We start from the raw sequence: 16,660 nt of genomic DNA, 5'->3' as shown, positions 1-16,660 counted from the left end.
AAATAATTTGAAATCTTATACAAGTCTATAATATAACTAAAATAGGGCAGGAAATACATTTAAATAGAATTAGAGTAATAACTGATTGATATAGACGTCCAAACCCAGATGTTTTTGTTGCATTAGCACATGTGCTAATTTACAACCTTTAAAAAAGGTTAAAAGTAACAGAAAGAATAAGAAAGTAAGGAAGAAAATATGCACTGTGCAAAACATTACAAAAAGAAAAGCAATATTCAAAGTTAAATACAGTCATCAGTTATAGGGCAGAGGTAACGCGTGTAAGAGAGAAACAAGGTCAAACTATCAATGTGAACACCGTTGAAAGAATGAATTATGAAGGTAATTTAGTACGTCAAATCTAAAAAGAAAATCAAAGTGAGCTCACATGTACTAAGTTATGTACATAATTGGTATCTTTTTCTGCATTTAAACCTTTTTTTAATGAAAAGAAATGCAGTTAGACAGAATATTTAGGTGTCACATCATTTACCCAAACACATGATGTTGGATGTCAGTATTTTATTGCTTTCATTGATCCTATATAGGCACAAGCTTGGACAATATCACTTTACACACATTTAAAGTGAATGCTTGTCACTGTGTGTACGTCTCTATTCAACCTTTCCAAATGAACACATCTCGACAATAACCCGCACGCATCCTCACACACTGTGTGCAACAAATGTGATTTGTAGTTGTGTGTGTGTCTGTTAGTACGGTACATACCATCGTCTTGCAAGATACATGTGCTCCTTGACAAAGACGGAGCCTGAGAGCAGGATGTACCAACAGGTAGCGATGCTGTCTGGGCTGGAAAAGACAAAGAAGCAACAGGACAGGTTTTCATGTCAGATATTGCTGCCTTTATGTTCCTTTAGTTCAATAAATACAACACAGTTTATTCATGAAGTCATTGAAGAATAAGAAGTCGTATGAAAGCATAGTGAGCTCATCCCTCATTGATAAAATGATCACTGGTAAACAAAACAGGGGGCAAAGAACAAACAAACAAACTGTAATCAGGCAAAGCTCGAAATCTGATATTGCTTAGAAAAGCGTGTTATAAGAATTATACATAAAGTTGGTTAAATCTGGACTTCTGAAGCTCACTGATTTGGTCAAACTATATACTGCTAAAGGCCAACAATAATGTATTGCCATGTAACATCCAGAAATTATTTTGTAAAAATGAAGGGCAGTATAACCTGAGGGGATGTAGTAACTTTAAAGTCAGGGATCCACCAGGAAAAGACATTGTGTGTCATTGTGCTGAGTCCTACTCTGGAATGGTTTGGGGAACAATATAAAACATTGCACAAATATTTACAAGTTTAAAAAGAAATATAAAGGGAATATATTGTCAGAGTACAGAAATGAAGAGTAATATTGACTACCGAAAGTGAATTTTGTAGGGATATATATATATAATAAAAGGCAATAACAGTGCTAAAAAGATTGTTGTGCTTGAAGACGCTGAACTATAAAAATAGTAGTGATTTTTTTAACTAAGAAATAAATGAATACATATATACATATGTATATATATATATATATATATATATATAAAGGTAAAGGGTGTATATAGGTGAACAATGAAGGAGGTGTTTTTAGTATAAGAATGACAGGAATATACATTAAAAAAATAAAACTGTTACATATAAGAGCTTGCCAATAGATTGTGATCTACTAAAGTACGTACCAATGTTGGTAACATATCCTTTTATATATTTATGTGTATATACAATTATGTGTAGATGCATATGTATGTTTCTTGCATGTAAACTGTTTATCTGTTATGTTAACTGTTTTGTGAAAGGAAGCAACTACTGATATGAATTATGACAATTACAGGGGTGGGAATTAAGTTAAGTTATTAAGTTATTAAGTTTACTTCCTCCCACTCCTTTTCGAGTTTATGTATATATGAAAGTATGTTAATTTGAAAAGAGTAATGTGTATATGTAATGTACATTGAACCCGGAATAATCAATCAATCAAAACTTATCACAGTTTTCCCATTATCACTAAATTTTGGATGTTATTCTTGATAGTATTAGTTTTTCCATGTCTACAGATTAATATAGAGGGCTACACAAGACAGAAAAAATGTGCCATTAGTAAAGTAAAGCAGTGACATGTTAGCAAAGCAACGCAAGGTTAATGCTGAAAGATTTTTCAGGTAAAGGCATTATTGAGTCGTGACGTTAGATATAACGGTTAGCACATAAATTGGCCAGCATGGATTGCCTTTACATTTTTTACATCCTTGGTATGATATGCGCTATAGGGCCATAAATGCAATCAATGAGAGCTGGAGAATATCTACTGTATTACGATTCCAGTTCACAAATGGAGAACCAAAAGGAACAGTGCCAAAAGCCATATAATACCATCTGCTAAAGACAATATGATTATATCAGGGTTTACTCCTCCTGTACAAATATATTACCAGTTACAAAATCAATTGATGTTTCCAACAATTACAAGTAAATAAAGTGAACATTTGCTAATTAGTTAAAAATATCTGCATAATAAGATGGAAAACTGTCCTTCATGAAGTTTCTATGGGTTTTGACGTGTATTTGTTACTTATAGGTAAAATGCAGTAATGACTGTAGTAACTGTGTGTGTTACTTTAAGACCTGGTGAACCTGTGAACTACATAATAAGAGAATCATTAAAGATGGACTGACTGGTTTTTTTCCTTTTTTTTTGCAAAGGAAAAGTCAACTTGAGTAAGTACTCTTGTGCTTTCATTGCAAAGACCCTTAATTATTTTCATCTGCTGTCTGTGTAATTTGAGTGTGAAATTGGAGAGAGCAGCCGCTGTGGTCAGAGGTAAGCGACTGAAACTCAGTGGAGAGTGAAAGCATTCTATTGTGGAAGGACTGAATTTGTGCCACTTCTTTATTTGATGATGAATTTAACCAGTGTGTGACTGATGTGATTCCAGCGACCATGCTATTACATTATTTAGCATGTAAAGCTGCTACGTAATCCTTCCATCCATCTCTGTCCTCCCTCCATGTCTCGCACTTCCTCCGGACCTTCATCCCTCCTCTTCCTCACTGTTATCAGCCACCCTCGGTTCGTTTCTCATCTCGCCTTCCTCCCTCTTGACATCGCTCTCCTGTCATCTTTCTTCTTCTTTAGCATATCCGCCTCTTGTTTTCATCCCTCCTTTGCATGTAATTACCTCCTTATAATACATCTCCATTAATCTTGTTTTTGTTTGCTTTTATCTTCTCCCTTTTTATTTCTACTAAGTCTACATTTTTTTTCTCAATACAATGATTAAATCTCCTGCTTTCAACCTTGTACCTCATCCGTTTCATTAATCATTTCTTCGCATTATCAATTCAATTCATCTGTATTAATATCGTGCCAATTACAACAAAAGTCATCTCAAAGCGCTTTCAAAATAAAACATTTGTAATAAAAAAAAAAATAACACAACAAATCCACATGAACAAGCATAAGCGACAGTGGGAAGAAAAAACTCCCTTCTAATGCTGCGTTCACACCGAATGCGTCTTCTGCGGTACTGGATGCATCTGCCACACGAAAACATACCGCAGGGTCTGCGGGATTAAAAAATGTCCCCATTCGCTTCATACGCGCGTCTGAAGTGAAGCCCCGCCCACTTCAGACACATGCAACTCGATAAGTTTCACTGCCTGTTGAAGCGAGGAGCTGCGCTCCTTTTTCTCCTCTCATAAACATAAACCACCAGTGAAAAAAGCCAGTGTGATTAGCGGCTAATGCTATGCTAGCTCAGTGCCGACTTTCAAAGATGAAAACTGCAGAGAGAACTTTTACCTGCTACTACCACCTTCTCACTGATTCTCCTCCACGCCAAATCCTTCCAAGTCTGGTCCCGGTTATAAAGGCCGTGTCATACAGCTCCAGGTGGTCACACACAGTGTCTACTCCATGGTTGAATGGGTGAACAGACCGGTGTCCGTGTTGACGGCCTGACGTCATCGTCAACAAAGACTCTGATTGGCTTTCGTCATGCGAAACAGTCGCAGGAGTTCAATATTTTCAACATATGAGTAAAATCGGGAGTGCGCTCGCACGGCCAACGCTCTTGACGTGCAGATCGGACTGTACCGCTGCACAGGAAAGATTTCGCATCTGGGACGCATCTCTCCATTGACTTTGTATGTAATCTGGACGTTCTGACATTTTGTGACGTATCCGGTGTGAACGCAGCATAATAGTTTCTCTTTTAACAGGAAGAAATCTCCAGCAGAACCAGATTCACTCGGTTTAATTGGACTGAGTTTGTTCCCATTTTTGTACGAAAGGGCTTCAAAGCGATTATGAAGAATAAGCGGAGGAGGGACGCCATTTTCCGTGTTTTTCTCTCGTCCGCGGACGACAACCTCGGCCCACGATGGCAGGCGTGGTGTGAAACAAGACAACCTGGATTCTCCCAGGGAACTGTACCGTTGTCACATAGAGTACTATGGAGGAAGGACAACAGCGGTATTGACTGTTTTACGACTGTGTCCTTATACTTGGTGAGTAGTTCATCTTTCCTTTTTAGCTCCTCAGAAAGGCAACAAATGACAACATGAGATCATTAAAGAAGACAAACAATGAGGAACCATAGTTTCTCATTAGGCAGTGGTATTTTGAAACCTATGGGAGTACACTAAAATGGATTTCTAAGAGATGAACATAAACTGTTCATTTAAAATGTACCTGAGATAAATAATGATTACACACCATCTATAAAGCAGTTAGTAGACATCCCCACGCCCTGTTTAATGAGGATGGCTTCAGATGGTATTAGGAGACATCTGGCTTGTTCCTTTTTAGTTTTTTTAAAGTCATTTATAACTGCAAGGTATCATTTGCCTCATTACAGGTGATCTAAATACTGTTGGTGTTTCAAGGCCTGAGATTTCAGGAAGTGGATAACAACTAATCCACACAAAACTGGATAATGGTAAAGAGGCACAATTATTTGGCTGAAATGTCCCATTGTGGAAAGGGCAATGGTATATACTAGCATGCTTTCACACAACTACATACACAGAGAGAACATGAAAACTCAACACAAAGGACAATAACTTGAATTCAACCCTAAAATAATCTTCTACTGCTGCTGACGACTGTTGAGACAATGCCAAAATAAGATACTGTATATATGCTTTTGTTGCTGATTTGTCTGAATTTGACATTGATTCCTATTTATCATTGGGTCACAGAACAAAATCTATAAAATCTAATAAAAACGAGAAAATCTTGTTCAATCCATGCGTTTTTTTTACCATTTTCAGGCACCAGTCTCTATCGCCATTCTTGCACATAGTCTAGTATTGTCTTCTGTCCCATGTAAAATTGGGCACAATGCTAATCAGGTACGCTCATTCAAAGAGTATACTTACTAGAAGAGGATGTGGTTTGCTTCATGCTTCTCATACCTGGCAGAGGAACACATTGACCTGAAACAGAACAACAAAAAAGGAAACTTTTGACTTTTGTTCCAACACCATCTGTCAGACACTTCTCACTCTAACAACCAAATACACTTTGTCCTGTGAGAAGAATCATTCTGCCTGTCAGAATCACTCACAAATGAATTTCTGGCTGCCAAAAAAAAGTCCCATTTCTTGTTGTTCAGTGTGAGATATGACTGAAGACTTTGGCACTAAACTTTTTTGACTGACTAAAGACCATTTTCTTTACCTTTTCCGGCTGTGTCACTAAATGTCTAGTCTCAATCAAAAATACAGCTCATTAAGAAAGAAAGACGTTATTTGTTAGTGTTGTTTTTATTAGATTACGTAGAGCATAGGAGCCAAACTCAGTTTAGCTCAGGGGCCAAATAAGGACCAGTTTTATCTCAAGTGGGCCGCAGATTTTAGGCCAAAAAAAGAAGCCTTTTTAACGTCAATGATATTTTTTTTTTTTTTCTTTTGTTCTTTTATCAATTTGTGATTAAAAATGACCACCATCATGTGATATAAGCTTGGGAAAACTGTAAGCCCTACAAATATTGTGGAGTTTCATTAAATATATCATTTTGAAGAGATTGACCTATCTACAACTGAATTATTTTGTAATTTTTACAATAATTATTGTTTTATCAATCATCTCTACTTTCTCCTACGAGCCATATTGGATGCAGACACCTTGGCCTAATTCTGTGTGCCCCCCCCAGACAAATCCACCAAAAATTGTAATTCAAGATATTGGAAGTAATACAAAGCCCAACATAATACACAAAATAATTCCAAAAACACACAAACTAACAGCAAAATGCACAGAATGTCAACAAAAACACAAAAAAATGACTCATGATAGACAAACATCAGACACAAAAAAAAACCACCTAAACTCACAAAACAATGGCACATATACAAAATGACACATAATGCTAACACAATTGCATATGATACAATAAATGAAAAAACTCCAAAAAGGCACACATTGACAATAAAGAGAAATACAGGAGAATAACAAAAACACAAATAATGACTCAAATTACACAAAATGTCAACAGAAATTCCCAAAATGACGCATAAATACGCAAAAAGACAACAAGCAACCACAAAATTCTGTTCTTTCCTGTATTAATGCTCAGATTGGTCGTTATTCTTAATACTGGCATGAACGACGGATCGGACAATGACATTTTTGTGACCCCGCTGTGATAAAAGTTGCAAATCCCTGCTCTAAAGGGTCGGATTTGACCCCGGGGCCATGAGTTTAACACATGATGTGACTAAGAGAAACAAAAAAAGGCAAGGAGGACAACATCTCAAACAAGAATGGTATTAAAACCTGAGTGTTTGAAACGTGTTTGGGATGGATGCGTTCTATATATTGCATAACAATGCACAGAATGTACAGTAAGTCCTATGGGTTGTTTCACTAACGTAGATTCTAACAGGGAAAGTTTGAACATGAAGGTAAGACTGACTCACCTGAGCTGATGTTCCCGAAGGTGTGAGAGCACATCCATGTGATAGAGGTGGCAGTAGATGGTGTGTAAGTCCTGGAAAACAGCAAAATGATAAATTCAGTGCGGTTCCATCAATCTGAGAAATTTTAAGATGAACATGCATCTGAAGGTTTTACCGTCCCAATAGTAGGGCTGCACATTTAATCGAATATGAATCGTGATCACGATTTTGGTTGCCACGATTAAATTAGCCTGATCATCTGCAATATTTACATTTAAATTTTTTTTAATTATAATACCATTTTAAAGCTTAATTTTGCACTGTAAACTGTACACATATAGTTTGTTTAAAAGTAGTGCAATAAAAAGACAGATTTTTCCCTAATATGATAAATAATTGTGATTATAATCATGATTACAATATTAATGAAAATAATTGTGATTGTTATTTTGGCCATAATCGTGTAGCCATACTCAATATACATTAGGAAAAGCAAGGAAAACTGGTGGCCCTCAAATTGCAATTGTTTGATGGAAACGTTCTTTACACGTTTAAATGAATTTGACCAAATTAAGTAATTGTTTTTGTAGTACAAAAATTATGACACTCAGAAAGAATGTGAAATACAACACAATACACAAAGTAACTCACGAAAAAAGAGAAAAACAAAAACGACAAAAACGACAAAAATACACAACACAAAAGAAGACAAAAAAACACGAGAGAGAAATAGACAAAACGGCAACATAAACACTAAAAATAAGAATAATGAAAAACAAAACGACAGCAAAAACAACAAAACAACTGAAAAAATATACAGAAGAGAAAAAGATCACAAAATAACAATAAAAATACAAAATGACTGCAAAAATACACAAAATACCAAAAAAAAAAAAAAAACGACTAAAAAAAAATACACAAAAAACAGAGGAAAACCATTTACTCTTTCATTTTATTAATGTTCAGATTCAAGTCATTATTCTGAATGCTGATTAAAAGCTAATGTTGATAATGTGGCCCTCGGATCAGACAATCTCATTTTTGTGGCCCCCACTGTGAAAAAAGTTGCCCGTCTCTGCATTAGGACATACTTAAATCACTGATGTGACAATAACTAGAATTTAATTATCAGAGGCTTTTAAAAGATTAGCTTGTTGTTATGTCAGAGTGGATTTCTGTGCTGTGTGTAAATCATCTTAATGTTTGTGATTTGGCAGAAGCTGTTACGACTCTACGATCCCTGCAATCAAAACACATCCTTGAACCAAGCAGACAGGCAAGTCACTGACAATCTCAACTGACAGCAGCGAGGCACATTTACAGTACATACACCCACCTAGTGCCCACATAAAAAAATGGTTCCATCAAAGATAGCTGTCAAAATATTAGGAAGATGCTTACATACACACAAAGTCAAGCAACATAAAAGAAATGGTCTGATATCTGAGGAAGTTATGTTTATTAGTTTCACATTTTGGATTAAATGTTATGCAATGTGGCTAAATTAACGGTAATTTAAAAAAATATACCAGGTTAGTTGTTTTTAAGTACAATAAAAGGGGAACATTTTCTTAAGCTTAATGGATATTTTTTTAAGTTTGAAACAATACCAGCAAGTTCATTTTGTCTTCTTTTTGAACAATATGTTAAGGTTTCATTTTTTTCAGGAAATTGACATAGATCTGACATGTTTCGACTGTCAACTGCCAGTCTTTTTCAGAGGCATCTGCTGATCATTTTATTAACAACATATTATTCAAAAATAAGACAAAATGAACTTGCAGGAATTACTACGCGGAAGTCAAGGACACATCAAAGTGATCAGCAGACACCTCTGAATAAAACATGTCAGGAGATCAAAGTCAATTTCCTGAGAAAATCAGGAATAATTGAAACATATTAAGTGTGAAACATAATTAAATAAAAAAGTATGTTTTATATTAAGATTGTTTTAAAGCTTTACTTTTAGCTTTTTAAATTACGAGTGCAGTGCCCGTAGAAGTCTGTATTCATAGATGCCTAGGCAGACTATATTATATAAATAGTCTGCCTATGCATGTATGTAGGTGTTTGTGTACATGTACTGTATGTATATACAGTATGTATGTACTTGTGCAACTGGGCGCATATGTGTCTATATTGATATTTGTAAAATTCTGTACCTAACCTTTTCCACTCATAACTTAATTATAAATTTGTTACACATATACAGGTATAAAGCAAAAGCCTATTTCTATTTTTATTTTATACTTTTATGTTATTGTTTTGCACATCACAAATGTAGCTGTACAATGTAGCGGCTGATATGAGTCCACACACACTGTGTACTGAGGCCAGGAGGTGGGCTCTCCAGCGATTGGCTCTGGCGTGCACGTTGCTACGTGGGCGCACGTGACTGTGGTGCCTCTGGTGGACGAAGGACAACGGCATTTATGAAATACAGTTGTCCCTCACTATAACGCGGTTCACCTTTCGCGGCCTCGGAGTATCGCAGATTTTGTTTACAGTGCAATTTTGAATGCCTTTTTTTTACAACGTATGAACGCGCATTGTGTTCTGTGTCCTGATTGGCTAAGAGAGAACCCGCACATTGTGTTTTGCGTCCTGATTGAAATTATCAGAGTCTTTGTTGACGATGACGTCAGGCCGTCAACACGGACACCGGTCTGTTCACCCATTCAACCATTGAGTAGAAGCTGTGTGTGACCACCTGGAGCTGTGTGACATGGCCTTTATAACCAGGACCAGATTAGGAAAGATTTGGCGTGAAGGAGATCAGCGAGGAGGTGGTAGTAGCCGGTAAAAGTTCTCTCTGTAGTACTGAGCTAGGATAGCAACTGATCACACCGGCTTTTTTCACTGGTGGTTTATGTTTATGAGAGGAGAAAAAGGAGCACAGCTCCTCATTTCAGCAGGCAGTGAAACTCACCGAGTTGGATGTGTCGCTGGTGGGCGGTGCTTTGCTTCAAACACGTATATAAAGCGAATGGGGACATTTTATGATCCTGCTGTATGTTTGCAAGTTTTCTCCCTGACAAAACCCCCACAATGTCGACGTCTGTTTGAGAAAAGTGTATAAAGTGTGTGGTGAGGGGTTTTACAGCCTTAAAACATGTATAATAATTGTAAAAAATAAAGCTGACTACTTTGTGAATTTTGCCTATTGCGGGTCATTTTAAGAATGTAACCCACGCGATAAACAAGGGACTACAGTCATGTCTTAACGATATTATTGCAGTACAACAAAATCCGACGTGGCACACCCTTGAACCAAGCAGCAGCCATGTTGAAAGTCTTATGGCAGTCTGAGCCTTATCCGCAGAGATAAGGGCTATATGCACAGTGACGTGACGTATTTCCGGTTGAAAATAAGACTGCTGACGTATTTCCTATTACCGCTTTCAGACAGTCAAAACAGTGGAAAAGTGAGCCGTTACACTTTTGAAACATGTTTTTCACAGCTTTGTTTTATTGTGCCTGTGTGTGTGGTTGTGTGTCTACACAATGACATTCAAAAAGAGGAAGTTTACCTTCCAAACAAGAAAAGATAGCACATCAAGATACCACTGTTGCATCCTTAAGTGTCCTGCTTCAGCTAGATGTAGTTCTGCTTTGTTTTTTTACGTTCTCTGAAGAGGATGAGCTGCGAAAAAAGTGGGTCATCAACATCTGGAGAGATAAATCCTATCTCTAACCCTGACATAAAGGAGTGATCAAATGCACAACGGCGTCGGTGAAGCTGTCCCCGTTCTTTTTGAATGGAATAATTACTCCCTTCTTGCACCTCGTCCTGGTGTTTGGGAGTGAAGCAAGCGACCAACCTCTCCCTCTGAGGACCCCGAGGAGGACATGATGTACCATGTCCTCACCGCGACTACCGCGACTACTGTGCTGAGCTTGGTGCATTGGACTTAGCCCTCAGTGTTATCGAGATGGTCCGGGTGGAGAACGCAGTGCTCCGGTGACGGTTTGCAGCTTCAGATGAAGACATTAGGTTTTATACAAGGTAAGAAATGCTATCAAAACATAGCTATAGCTAGTAAAGTAGCATTAGCGCCTAGCTAAACATAAAACAAGAGGAACAACTCTGAATAAAATTATCCTCATTGTGTGTTTTTAAGCCAATTTTATGTTTCATTGTGCTGAATGTGTTTCATTGTGCTGAATGTGTTGTTGTGACCGTGTCAAAAAAAAATTTCTGTCACTGCTTCAGGCCAGACAATAAAGTCTATCTATCTATCTATCTATCTATCTATCTATCTGTCAATCAATGGGAAAAACAGTTTGTCGGTGAAAGGCCAGTAGCTTATGCAAATAATGTATAAGACGTCCTTTGCTATTTACTGCTATTTTTGAGTTGCGTGAGATTAATATGAAAACTATAGTCATTTGTAATAATAAAGAACCGGAAGTTCTTTAACGGTCTTCACTCAAACACGGAAGTGAGGCGTGCATATAGCCCATTTGAGGAACACATAGATAGACAGACAGTCCTTGCTTTATAGATAGATAGATATTATTATAGAAACATTTAACATGATTTGTATTATATGATTTAAAGATACTTTTGTGTTATTTTATTATAATTACCCATCTAATATCTTTGACTTGTTTCATTATAAGAGATTAGATGGTCGGCTAAGACTGAACAGCATAAGCAAAGCAACACAATGATATGATCAAGAGTCAATAACCAAAATAATCAGCATTCAGACAGAACACGCATGAAATGCTCTAGTATGTAACTTATGAATCAGAACAACACTTGAGGATAGAATCCTGAAGCAGGGTGGAGTCTTTCCGCTCATCATCGCTTTTGTTTGTATAAGGCAAAGTCACAATGACATGTATATAAACTGTGTATGTGTTAGTCCAGCTATTGTCTGTGTGTACTCAATCTTTTGCCCTCGGCCCTTTGCTGTCACTTGTCAATCCTTTTAGAGGCCATTTCCAAATTCTTGGGAACAGGGGGTTATATTCAGATGAGGAACGTAATCTAACCACCAACCTTAGGCAGTGACTAGAAGGCGGTCATTGGAAAAGCCCGGTTCACAAGTGGAACAGTATTGACTTCAAATAGCATTTAACTGGGTGAGTGAGCACAACATCCTGCTGCAGTCCTGTGAAGCTGCTGAGCGTGCATGTGTGTGTTTGTCATCGTACAGCTTTGAGGCTACAGGTCACTCTTTCACCATGTGAGCTCAGATTGAGCCAAACGGACCTGACACTCAAGTTCCTGGTTTTCATTAACCGTAGAGCCTGCTTTAAGTAAGAACCACAACATAATGTAGATCAGCAATTCTTAACTGGTGGGTCAGGACCCAAAAGTGGGTCGCGGATAGCTGGTCAAAAATAAATAAATACTTAATGTCTCTCATGTTGGACTTGTCTTTTATTTTGAAAGAAATTTTTCTTTTGACGGACATGCTGTGAAATAGGGTTGGGAACCTCTGGGCACCTCACGATACAATACGCGATACAAAGCTCGATATGACAATGCTGCGATTATCGATATATTGGTCAGAAATCAATCTACAATAATCTATGACATAACCAGAAGAAAAAAAAGATTAAGTGAAAAAAATAACTTATTTTATATCTCTGAAAGACAATAAATGAAAAAGTGTCCTATGAACAGTGACACTATTTTAGTGCAACATTTCTGTAAATAAGTGTCAACATACCAATGTAAACAAATAAGTATCTCCAATAGTGCTTTCTGTAAACAAAAAATAAGGTCTTTCTTACCAGTGACACCATTATAGTGCAATATTCCAGTAAACAATATATTGGTTCCTTCAACAAATAGTGACAACATTTCTATGAAGACCTACCTGCACATTTTAGTGAAAAAGCAGAAAAGTTTTTCTAAAATAACAAAATACATCTTAAATTCCCCCCCCAAAAAAGAAAAACAATTTATTATTTTTTAAATCAATACTTAGCGCGAGCATATCGATAATTGATCTTGCAAAAAATAGCCGTATCGAGATATTGCTACACTCCTACTGTGAAATTCATGTTGAACAGGAATACACATAGATTTATGTTTTTAAAAAAAATTATATATGTAAGTAAGTAAACTTTATTTATAGAGTGCTTTTCACAGGTAAAACCACATGTACAAACATTTCAGTATCATCCCGTCAAAAGAAAACATCACACATATAACAACAAATGACAAATAACGTGGGAGACAAGAACAGGAGAACTGTGGGTCGCCATGGGCATTGGAGACGCCCTGCATTTAGATGAAAAATGGGAAAAAATGGGGGGGAAGGGAACAGGGAAGAAGGAGTCAGGGAAGGAGAATCAAAGGGGTGGGGAAGAGTTGATTCTTTTAAGGTGAGAGTGAAATGTAATGTTATAGTTGTGCATCTTGCATCTTGGTTCGCGATTTAATGACCGTGGAAATGTGGGTTCCATGGTGAGACCAGTTGAGAACCCTTGATGCAGATCATTAACTAGATTATAGACTAAATTATTATGCTGTTGCTTGCGAATACAATTTACTACTATTGAACAATTTTGACACTAAAAAGGCAAGCTTAGCCTCATTGAACTAGAAACCTTTCTGTAAATGTTGACAAATATTGAATAAGAGTAGGGGGGTCATTATTCAGGTAAAAATCATGTCTTGATCACAAAGAAGACCAAAGACAAATATATGTCTAGACCATTAAATAGACTACCTGTAACTTGTGATGTTTGGAGTTTTTTGTGCTATTTATTACATCAAAAATAACATGAAAAAATATATTTTTAATATTTATTTGGAAATTTTCTTCAGACTAGAAACATTGTTAAGACAGGTAACAATGTTCACCACACAACGGGGGATTTGAAATGAGGTCGCAGCCGTTTGCTGTGAAGTGAGATTGATTCTCCTTTAAAAGGTAATTAAGTTTCCGCCCACACGTCAACAACAGGTTGGAAAGAGCCACAACCAGACTGAGCCACAAGCCAACCTCCTTCTGATTTTATGTGCCCCTCATACAAATACGTATATAATAAATCCAAAAGCACATTAAATGAAAGGAAAGATTTAAAACATGAGTCCAAATTAACACAAAAAGGCAACAAAAATACAAAAAAAGATAGAAAAATACACAAAATTACAGAAAAATACACTATTTAGAGGTCGACCGATATGGGATTTGCAAAGGCCGATGCAGATACCGAATTAAAAAAAAAAAAAATTCAGCCGATGACCAATATCTAAAGCCGATATACTTTTTCTTAAAGCACATTGATTATGAAAGACAATTGAAACGCTCATGATATAAACGTATATATTAGAAATTAAATGAAATACACCAATAGAACTCTTAACATTTATTGAACATTAAATATACCCGTACACAACCAAGTAAAACAAAAATCCTTATCCTATTAAAGATATAATAGGATAAGGATATTTGATCAGGCACTATTATATTATATCCTTATCCTATTATATCGGCTTTTTATTTGTAAGCCTATTGGCTTCTACTTCTCCCATGCACATGCTATTATAATTATTACTTTTTTGTTTTTTCCTTTAATGGCTACTCTAAAGTGCTAAAAAAATTTGGCCGATGGTCTATTTTGAAAAAAAGTCCATATATCGGCCTGCCGATATACAACACAATTGATGACAAAAACAGACAAAACCTTTGTTCGCTACTGCATCAATGTTCAGATTGGTCATTATTCTAAAGGTGGATATGTATTTTAATATTGTGGCCGTCGGATCAGACAATCACATGTTTTGGGCCCCCACAGTGAATAAAGTTGTCAATTTCCTCCCTAGAGTTTAGCACCCCACAACCAATAATGAAACCGATGTAGAAGATAGTTGGAGAAATGAGGACGACGCACATCCATTCATTGATTCCAACCTACATGGCCTAACATGTATGACACTGGACTGTGGTAGGAAATTGGGGGTACCAAGAGAAAACTCTTAAGGTCCCAGATGTGACAACAGCTGGACGACAAAAGGTCTCAACTCCAAGCTCAATTTAAATTGTAGAATAATTTCAGAAACAAGTGCTAGACTAATAATGATTCATTCAGTTGATCAACTACACTCTAATATCTTTAAAATGTGTCCCACACATGACCAACATCAACTAAAACAGAAATAAAGAGTATTACATGGTAATGCAAATACCATGTAACATCTACAACACAAAATGTCTCTACTAGACACTAGACAGAAATTCATACTCTATACAACCGATCTGTAGGACTCTAAATAACAAATCCACCAGATGACTTGTGACAATAGACAGCCATTGTACTGAGAGCGCCATCACTAATAATGCACACATGACTCCAACTGTCCTCCTTTTTTGTATTGATTAGAGTGAGGCATGTCATCAATTGGCCTAGGATGAGAGCTTTGCTTTGACATTGTCCTTTGAGACACACTCACAGTGAGAGGATGGTAACGTGATCCCAGCCTGAGACCAATGCCAAACTTTCTTAAACGCTGAATAAAACCAGTACAGGTTGGTCTGGAAAAGAGCTGATTCCAGGACTTTGCTCTAATGCTCCAAAACCTACTGTATACAATAATGAAATTCCAATCCAATCATAGAGTTTTGCATTGGAAATCGGTAAAATTAATCAACTGTACCTGCCTTTAACAGGCACTATGAGCACCTTTATATACACAAATATTGAACTTGATTTTACGAGGATGAGTTACATGTCCATCCTCCTGCAGAAAAGCAAATGACGGACGATCAATCTCCTCCTGGTGGCTCCTGACCTCTGACCCTCCTCCCCAGAGACTCATGTGATGGCCTTTATGACCTTATTTATGATTACGACGTCACATAGACAGAAGACCCATTCATTAACTCATCACCAGCTGAGTTTAAAGCATTTTTACTTGAAATCGACTGATGGAGATTAAACAGAAATGGAATGCTTGGAAACCACTAAATGTGTTACAGGATTGTGTTAGCAACACACAAAGGACAAACAATTCATTATAGGTGTTAAAAAATCAATATGCTATATGTTTAGGAAAGAACTGGAAATACACAATTGCTGAGTCATTTATTATTTCTCTTTCATGTTGCTCAGGCCAAAAAATAGTTGTTGGGTGATTTAAGTAATGTGTTTTTGTAGGTGCAAAAACTAGGGAATAACTGGTGAATGAACTGTATGGCCATCTGAAGTGAGCATGCATTGCTGCGTGTGGTAACCTATATCTCAGTACAGTGCTGCTGCCACCTCCTGGTAGAAACGTCACAATTAGAGACTAATGGACCAAGAGATTAAATTGCTTGATACCACAAAGCATAATGCAATTAAAAGAAGAAAAAAATTAAGATACTGGTACTTTGAGGACTGCTGGTTTTCTAAGAGAAATGTAGCTTTTTTATTGTACTAAGATTTAAAAAATGAGTTATTATCTGAAGAAAGGATCAAATAAAACCCCTTACACAAACAAGAATAAATTAGTCATTCATTTTTTCTGGTTTGTTTTTTTAACATTGGTTAACCAATTTAATCATATATTTATTTTTCATTAAATGACTCAAACCTGGGACATGTTAAAGGTATGCAATTAGAAATTTGTAAGGTTCTTACTTTGATGTGTTTTTGCTTTTCTTGGTTCGTTGATTACATTTTTCTGTATAATATCACATTGGATTGTTATTGCTCTTTATTAATCTAGGAAAAAAAAAAACTTAAAGCTGTTGGGTAGAATCCCTCACATTTTTTAAACCATACCCATG

The 16,660-nt window shown here is 36.6% G+C and overlaps 1 protein-coding gene across 1 annotated transcript in view; it reads right to left on the bottom strand.

The window, feature by feature from the left end:
• Positions 1–16,660, bottom strand: part of LOC114476032 (rap guanine nucleotide exchange factor 6-like) — a 124,215-nt gene that overhangs the window by 81,721 nt on the left and 25,834 nt on the right. Inside the window, exons 2-4 of the mRNA XM_028467274.1 lie at positions 6,945–7,015; positions 5,403–5,459; positions 730–813 (exon numbers count right to left, since the gene is read on the bottom strand). Of these exons, the coding sequence (XP_028323075.1) occupies positions 730–813; positions 5,403–5,459; positions 6,945–7,015 (212 nt within the window). The remainder of the gene's footprint in view (positions 1–729; positions 814–5,402; positions 5,460–6,944; positions 7,016–16,660) is intronic.

This window comes from Gouania willdenowi, chromosome 14 (assembly GCF_900634775.1).
Source record: "Gouania willdenowi chromosome 14, fGouWil2.1, whole genome shotgun sequence".
NCBI lineage: Eukaryota > Metazoa > Chordata > Actinopteri > Blenniiformes > Gobiesocidae > Gouania > Gouania willdenowi.
This window is presented reverse-complemented; position numbering and strand designations above follow the sequence as displayed.